Here is a 9,477-nt window from a genome sequence, read left to right as displayed (position 1 = left end):
CCATAACATAACATTTTCCTAAAAAAAAAATCATGCTACTTTTCTTCAAAACGTTTGTGAGAGTTATGTTATTCGAATAATTTAGTTCAGATATAAATAAAATAATAACTAAATTTTTATTATACATATAAATAAACTCATTCATTGAATAAGTAAAGCTTGGGCTAAAATGCATTATTATTGAGGTTGAAAAGGTGATTTTCAAAATGATTATAAAAAAAATTTTGTTTTCTTAAATTTAAGTGTTAAAAATGAATACTTTGAGGTTGAAAATGAAAATTAAATTAAATTTATCCATATTCATTAATGTTATAATAGATTAAATATAAATTTTAGATATTATTTAATCAATTAATATATATCTTGGTACTTAAAAGTAACAACATTAAATTTCTAGTGTTTAATTTTAGCTTTATGGTTGATTTGATGAAAATTAATTTGTAATATTATTAATTTTAAAATTTTTATGACTTTGTTAATAGAATAAATTTAGTGTTTATTTCAATTTGTTTAATTTTTAAAATACAGTTCGATCAATCTTATTTAATTCAGTTTTAGAATTGATTTGATGAAAGTTAATTGCTAATTTAATTAACTAATTATGAATTTTCATCAAATTAACTCTACAACACGAATTAAGCACTAAAAAGTTAACACTGTTATATTTGCGTATAATTAACAATTGTCAAATATAAGTACATCAACTTCAAGTACCTAACTATGTATTAAACCTATTTTATATTAATATTTTTTATATAAAGTAGCATACAAACATAACCCTTACAATTTTAAATACATAATGTTATATATTCGACATAAAATTCAAAAAGAAAAATAATTGCATAATTAATTAAATATTTTAAAAAATAAATATGTTTAATTTTAAAATGTAAAATTTAAAGTAAATTGTATACCAAATATACAGTAATGAAATTGAGTAGGACATCTTTCGTCCTACACTCCCTCTTCTTTTTTGTTAATTACTGTTGTATTCTTAATTAATTGATTTAAGAATTCCACCATAACACTTATAGTACATTAACATTCAAATTTATAACCTAATTTTTTTCTTTTTTTATAATATTTGAGTATTTAAAATATTATATATTTGTATTATTATTATTTTTTCACACGCTATAGTTTTTTATTTAGATGATTATTTTTATGTAAATTTTGAGATGTTGGTTTAAACACAGTCTCTGTGGAGACGATACACTTTTTACTTATTTATTACTTGATAATAATTGTGCTTACTTGCACATTCAGTCGCGAATCAAGTTTTTTGCATCGTTGCCGAGGACTGTTAATTTAATCAAGTTTTGAATTTGGATTGAAAATTACATAGATAATGGAAGAAGAACTGGCAAATCTCAACATCTCAGATAATTAAGAGGAGATTTTAGAAGGATAACGGAACGAAGATGGGAGTGAGGAGAAGCATAGGCTGTGTTTGGTAGGGAGAGTTTTGACAGATAGTGTGATCCAATTTCCATCCATGAGAAGCACCGTGACAAATCTATGACGCTCGATGGAAGGAATATCCATTACAAATATTGGGGAGAAGAGGAGTTTGTTTAAGTTCTACCATGAGATAGATCTAAAGAGGGTTATTTGGGGCAGAGTTAAGTAGAGGTGCCATATAGGTAATCTCTACCTAGCTTTTTTCATTGCTTATATCGACTCTCCATCCAATTCTTTGATGGTATATTTCACTACTAGAAAATGGTTTAATATATACTTTGGCTTTTGAATATGTGTACTTGTACTTAATTAATATTTAAACTTTTTTTATGGATTTAACTCGTACTTTAACTTGGATTTCATTACAATTTCGTGCTTTTATAGTAAAGCCGTTAAAATTTTATTATGTAATATTAGAAATCAATCGAAAAATAACATGTAACAGTCTCATATCATAACACAGGATAATCCTTAATAAAAATTTAAAATATATAAATTTGTAAAACTTATTTATAAAATTTATTTTTGTTCAAAATAAACTTAAACAAATAGTTGTTGAAATTAAAATGAACTTGGACATTCATTCATCTAGAGTCATTATGGGCTCACTTTTTTGGTAATTTTATATATTTTTAAATTTCCTTATAAAACACCGACTTTATATATTATTTTAAAATTAAAAATATATAATATATATTTATAAAAAAAAAGAGTAAATATAAGATGTTGTAATAAATTTATAAATTATAATTATAATAATTTATGAAAAATTATGCCATTACCTGCTATAATTATAATCATAATTAATATATTAATAAATAAAGAATAAAGTATTAGAGTAAATATAATAACTATAATTTTAAAATATGATATTTATAGTTACACATTTGAGAAAAAAAATATTTTTATTTTTAATTAATCTAAAATTTTAATTGAGAGGCTAAAATGATTAGAATAATAAAAATAATACCTTGTATTATAGTATCATTACGCTAGTTAGGAATATTAACTGAAATGTTGTGAAATATAATATTTAACCAACTGAGCACACCCTTATATTCTCTAACAATATTTGTTTTGTGTATGTGAGGTGGAGGCAGGAAAATGAGAGAAGGATTAGAGATAAGATTTTCGTTCTTATTAATCCACTAATCTAAAAGTTGAAAACAGTTGAGCATTAAGATTAAAGAAAGAGTAAGGTGGGGGAAATAAGGAATTGATAAATTACTAAACAAATGGTTTTCCAATTCTAAGTGTCTCTTTACATTTTTAGATAATATATTAATTTTTTGAATTTTCGAAAGATTTTATTTTATTTTGCCAAACTAATTGTTTAATATCTATTTTCTCAATTAATGTAGAAAAACAAGGGTTAATTAAATAATTTTTAAAAAATTTGTAGAACCACATTGGGACTATTTTATTAAAAAAATGCCCATTTCCAATTTTATTTATGGAAATGGGCCACTTAAAACTTTATTTATCGGAATAGGCTAAAAAAATCAAAAACGTGCCATGTGGAAACGTTTTAAGGGGAAATTTCAAAAAAGCGTACTGACGGGGATGCACTGACGGGAACGCGCTTTACCCTGTGTCAGCAAAAACGCACTAATGTGGGCGCGCTTTTGCTCATGCTTGGACTAAAATTTCAAAAAAATATCATTTTTTAAAAATATTATAAAAAATAGACAATTTTTTTGAAAATTTACAAGAATAAGCCTTTATAAAAACCAAATTTGGCTCACCCAAATTATATTTCCAAAAATGATGTTTGACAATTTAGTCCGAGAACGGGCAAAAGCGCGCCCATGTCAGAGCGTTTTTAGCTGACACGGGGTAAAGCGCATCCCCGTTAGCGCGCTTTTCTAAAATTTCTCCTTAAAACGCTTCCACGTAGACGCGTTTTGATTTTTTTTCAGCCCATTCTGATAAATAAAATTTTAAGTGGCCTGTTTCCGTAAATAAAGTTGGAAATGAGCATTTGTTAATAAAATAGTCCCACATTGGAGCACAATTCAACAATTATATTTCAAAAAATGATGTTTGCACATCTCATATGAAAAAGGGAGGCTTTTTTTTTTATCTAAATAATATAAAAATTAAAATCAATAACTTAAATGGTATGCCCATAAGATTATTTATCAAAATGGTATCGTTTTACTAGTGCCACTTGTCAAATTGGCAACACCGAACTGAAATGTAATGATCTAAAATATTCAGGGACTTGTTATGCAATTTTTTCATTTAGAATGGCTGCTAAAAAAAGGAAAAGGTGCCGCCTGGCAATGTGGTGGCACCAAACTTTAAATATGGCTAATTGCCTTGTAAGCCCTCCTTATTTATTATTTTCTTTTTATTCCCCTCCAACACAGTATATTGTGTTTAAACAAGCCATTAACCTAATTTTGTAGTTAAATAAACCCTTAACTTATGGTTTTTACTCATAAAAGCCCTTTATTTTAATATTAAAGTAAATCTATTTTACCCAAAGTAAAGCTATTTTAAAAAATATAAACTAATTCACATTTTATATTGACGTGAATTCGATGAGAATAATTTATTAAATAAAAAAATAAAATTTTTAAATTTCTTGAGAGTGCTTATATACATTATATTCTTAACTACTCTTTTGAAATTTTTGATTACTTTTTTAGATTTTATGTTGATGTTAAAGTGTATCTAATTTTTATTGCATCAACAAAAAATTAAGATAAGAGCTTGAAATTCAAAATAAATATATTTACTTTAATATTAAAATAAAGATATTTTATGAGTAAAAACAATAAGTTAGGCTTATTTAATTACAAAATAGGTTAAGGGTTTGTTTAAACACAATATAGTAAGTTGAAGGAGAATAAAAAGAAAATAATAAATAAGGAAGGCTTATAAGGCAATTAGTCATATTTAAAGTTTGGTGCCACCACACTGTTAGGCGGCACATTCCCCCCCTTTTTTTTCAGCAACCATTCTAAATGGAAAAATTGTAACATGTCCCTGAATACTTTAGATCATTACATTTCAGTCTGGTGTCGCTAATTTGACATGCGGCACCAGTAAAACCATACCGTTTTGGTAAATGATCTTATGGGCATACCATTTTAGTTATTAATTTTATTTTTTGTATTATTTAGGTAAAAAAGCCAAAAAAGGATAAGGGTCTGTTTGTTTACATGTAAAAAGTTTTACGGAAAATATTTTCTGTATTTTTCTGTGTTTGTTTCACAAAAAATAGTTTGGCCAACGGAACATGACTTACAAGTCAAGGTAAAATAAGTCATTTTTCTTGTAAAAAATGACTTACCATTTTGAAAAGCGCACGTCATTTTTCAGAAAAGAGTTTATTTATAGACAATTTTATTTTTATATAAAAATTAACTTAAATCAAGCTTAATATTATTATATTGATAATAAATTTTATTTTTATTTTTAAAAATATTTAAAATATTATATTTTTCAATATTATAAAACATACATATTTAATTATTTATATTTAGTCATATAATAAATTATTAATATAATAAATATAATGTATTATTTTAATAAATTATTTAATATTTTATTTTTATTTTAATAATAAATTTTAAAAATAATAATTTTAAATAATATTATTCACATATTATTGAAAATATTCAATAATAATATTTTAATAATAAATATTTATTAAAATTATAAATATATTACTAATAAATGTTTTGTAGTATAAAAAATAAAATATGTCATAAGTCTATGTACACTTCATAGATTTGTAATTTAGTCTTTGTACTTTTATTTTTAAGAATTTAGTCCTTTTACTTTTCAAATTTAAAAATTAAGTCTAATTGTTGACATCGTTAATTTTTTTTGTTAATTTTGTGAATGTCACATTTTTTAAATAAAAAATACTTACTTAGTAGTCATGTAATGAATATGATATTAACATAATATCTTTAATACATGCAAAAACTATGTAAAATATAAAATTATAGATAAAAATAAATTCAATTAAATAATGAAAAATAAGAAAATCTCAAATATATGTTTGTTTAATTGAAAATAACTTTTATAAAATATTTTTAAGAAATCTACCAAATAACAGAATATATTTTACACAGATTCCAAATACGAGAAAATATTAACTTTTTCAGAAAGATAAATCGTTTTTCAGAAATCAATTTTCAAAAGTTATTTTTAGTGAAACAAATAGAGCTTAAATTGGAATTTAAGTTTTAACATATTTGTCGGATGATATATATATATATATATATAAAAAAGATAAATAAGCAATGTTAAAATTTTTTAAGGAAATTGTTTACTAGAAATGAATGAGGTATGGAGAGTGAATGACTAAAATGTTTTACTCCTCTTCAATGTATATAACATTTTACGTGGATTTTACTTTCACCAATTTTATTTTTCGTAAACAAACCCCAAAAATGAGGAAAATATTTTTCATAGATAAATGTACTTACACCTTTAATTTAAGCTGTTGATTTTAAAATATACGCTTTTTTTTTTTAAAATCCCTTGCCTCTCTCACCACATTAGGAAAAAATGCCACTTCCAAATAAAATAGTCGTCAATTAAAAGTCGACTTTTAGAGCAAATATAATAATTATAATTTTAAAGTATTAACATTTATAATTTAAAAAAAATGTTTATTTTTAGTCTTAAAAAAATCTATTCCCCCTTTTATTATTATTATTATTATAAATCCGCATATTTAGCGTTGATGAGTGAGGATAAGAGATAGGGCTGAGCTTGGTTGGGGTTGTCTTTTACTGTAATAGGTTGTTAGCAATGGAGGCCGTAGTTCTTTAACCGTCACCACCAATTGGCCACCTGCTAGCCATGGTGGAGTTAGGCAAGCTTCTATTATCTCACCAACCTTCACTCTCTATCCACATCCTCATCGCTACACCACCTTACCAAGCTGAATCCACCGCTCCTTATATTGCCGCCGTCTCTTCCACTATTCCTTCCATTGTTTTTCACAAGCTACCCAAAGTCACCCTCCTTCCATCCACTGATGTTACCCACCATGAGTTCCTTACTTTTGAGGTCCTCCGCCTTAGCAACCCCAATGTCCATGAAACTCTCCTTTCCATCTCCAAGGATTACAAAGTCCATGCCTTTACCATGGATTTTTTCTGTACTGTTGCTTTCAAAGTCGCCGTTGATCTTAGTATCCCTCCTTACTTCTTCTACACCTCCGGCGTTGCTACTCTTTCCTCCTTCTTTTATCTACAAACCCTTCATAATAACACCACTAAAAGCTTCAAAGAACTTAACCTTCTCCTCAACATCCCGGGTGTCCCACCGGTGCCATCTGCCGATATGCCTAAGCCAGTACTCGATCGCAACGATCAAGTCTATCACATCTTCATTAACAACTCCATGTATTTGCCCAAGTCAGCTGGGATTATAATCAACAGTTTTGAATCCCTCGACCCAAGAGCCATCAAAGCAATTCGCGATGGACTCTGTGTTCCAGATGGCCCCACACCTCCACTGTACTGCATCGGACCGTTGATTGCTGACGTTGATCGGAGAAGTGGAGCTAGATCTAATGCTGCCGGTGAAGGTGCCCCTAATGATTGCTTAATGTGGCTTGACAAGCAACCTAGTAAAAGTGTAGTGTTCCTTTGTTTTGGTAGCCTGGGACTGTTTTCAGCTCAACAGTTGAAAGAAATAGCTGAGGGGTTAGAGAGAAGTGAGCAAAGATTCTTGTGGGTGGTGAGAAACCCTCCTTCGGAGAACCTAAGTGTGGCGATAAAGGAACAATCGGAACCAGATTTGAACGCTTTGTTACCTATGGGGTTCTTGGAGAGGACGAAGGAGAGGGGAAAGGTGGTCAAGTCATGGGCGCCACAGGTGACGGTGTTGAACCATGATTCCATCGGTGGGTTCGTGACACACTGTGGGTGGAATTCGGTGCTGGAATCTGTTTGTGCGGGGGTTCCGATGGTGGCATGGCCACTCTACGCAGAGCAAAGGTTCAACCGGGTGTTGCTAGTGGAGGAAATGAAGATAGCCTTGCCGATGGTGGAGTCAGAAACAGGGTTCGTAGATTCAAGTGAAGTGGAGAAGCGAGTTAGAGAATTTGGGAACAAGGTAAAGTGGTTAGGAAGCGAACCGTAGCTATGAAACACGCAGCCAAGGCTGCTATGAGTGAGGGAGGTTCCTCTCGTCTCGCACTAGCCAAACTCTTTGAGTCGTGGAAGCAGGAGTAATGCCTGAATTCTGGTGCGGTTTCAATTAGAATCAAGTGTAAGGATATTTTTTAGCTATCATGAATAAAATGATGAATAAAATGTTTAGATTGTGGCTATATAATAAAAATTGAAAAATATTACCAGTAAAATATTTTTCAAAAATAAATAGAGTTATTTATAATCAGTAAATATAATTTAAAAATATTTTTTCAGAATACTTCTTACAAATATATGTTTTTACAAACGATATAGATGAAAATTTTCTTATTATTAAATTTAGACTTGATCATAAACCATTTGATATAAAAGTCAAAAAAATAGTAGTTCAAATTTTTTTTTCATTTATTAAAAGATTTTCCTGTAATTATTAAGTCTATATTATCACAAAAAGTAAATCAAGATGATTTTTTCTACTAATTTTATATTCAAATAAGTAGCCTTATTGGTATTGTTGAAATAGAAAGATTTTATCAGCCATATCAAATTTGGATTATTTAAGGAATGATTGGAAGTCCCAAATTATCAGCTGTCAAACAAGATAAAGAACACTTGACAAAAAATATTGACAAGTATTATAATAATTTTAATTATTATCAGACTCAAGCAGGAAAACATATTACATTATTGAATATATTATAATTATTACTTTTATAATATATATTATAAAGGCTTTTAATATCTAGCAATAAGTTAAACTTTCTCCATATTAATTTTTTTAGATAATATTGTTTAGCTCTGATACCAATTATAGGGGAATAAGGGATGCGGAATAAGAGGGATTATATTATTACAAAAGAAAGTTTACAAGGAGAGGATATTTGAAAGGAAAGTTAAAAGTTTCTAAAATTATTTTGGATTTTGATATTGATGGATGCCTTGTTTAGGCTACATATATTTTTTTTATAGTAAAATTTCTAAACTCTATTTAATTTTTCTTCAATCTCGTACAGTGGTTCTGACAAGGATCCTGTCTTGTCATCAACATAGTTACTTCCACGTTGCATAGCCTTATCACATCATTTGTCTTCCACGTTGCAACCTTTTCTGATGCATTTTTCTTCAAGTTATCTTCTTTTTGTCCATCAGTGTTTCTTGGACATTATTTCTCCACGTGACTGATATGTTTTGGCTAATCCTTCTTGGATATTATCTAGATTCATTAACTTTATTTTATCTAGAAGTAATGAATCTGGTGACAGTTTTGGCGAGTTCCAAAGCTCCCACGTATTTCTGATTTCCTCTATTATTTGTGATGGGAAATCATCAATCTCCATATCATCAATCTTTTTTAATAGTCGTATGGATTCTTCGTCTCTATTATTCTGGATAATTCCAGTTTCATCTGCTATTATTCTTCTTCCATCAGTAATCAGTCTATAAGTCTGATGTCGAAGAACATGTTGAGCTGTTGACATTAAATCAATCCCTACTTGGGTTTGATATAATTAAAATTATTATAACACTTGTCAATATTTTTTGTCAAGTGTTCTTTATCTTCTTTGACAGCTGATAACTTGGGGCTTCCAATCATTCTTTGAATAATTCAAATTTGATATGGCTGATAAAATCTTTCTCTTTCAGTAATACCAATAAGGCTACTTATTTGAATATAAAAATAGTAGAAAAAATCATCTTGATTTACTATTTGTGATAATATAGACATAATAATTGCAGGAAAATCTTTTAATAAATGAAAAGAAAAATTTTGAACTACTATTTCTTTGACAAAACCTCATTCAATACTTTTTATATTAAATGGTTCATGATAAAGTCTAAATTTAATAGTAGGAAAATTTTTATTTATATCATTTGTAAAAACATATGC

At 28.0% G+C, this 9,477-nt stretch overlaps 1 protein-coding gene across 1 annotated transcript; it reads left to right on the top strand.

Moving 5' to 3' along the window:
* Positions 1-6,052: 6,052 nt before the first annotated feature.
* Positions 6,053-7,757, top strand: LOC107938277 (UDP-glycosyltransferase 88A1). Its single transcript, XM_016871374.2, has one exon. It carries the CDS (start codon positions 6,289-6,291, stop codon positions 7,576-7,578), a length of 1,290 nt encoding a protein of 429 aa, XP_016726863.1. The 5' UTR covers positions 6,053-6,288; the 3' UTR covers positions 7,579-7,757.
* The last annotated feature ends 1,720 nt before the right edge of the window (positions 7,758-9,477 follow it).

The sequence above is a fragment of the Gossypium hirsutum genome, chromosome A02, assembly GCF_007990345.1.
Source record: "Gossypium hirsutum isolate 1008001.06 chromosome A02, Gossypium_hirsutum_v2.1, whole genome shotgun sequence".
NCBI lineage: Eukaryota > Viridiplantae > Streptophyta > Magnoliopsida > Malvales > Malvaceae > Gossypium > Gossypium hirsutum.
The sequence above is the reverse complement of the archived record's forward strand: the minus strand, read 5'-3'. Positions and strand labels throughout refer to the sequence as shown.

What these genes read in the sequence shown, in the direction of transcription:
- LOC107938277 (XM_016871374.2), top strand. Translation starts at nt 6,289, where the DNA reads ATGGTGGAGTTAGGCAAGCTTCTATTATCTCACCAACCTTCACTCTCT.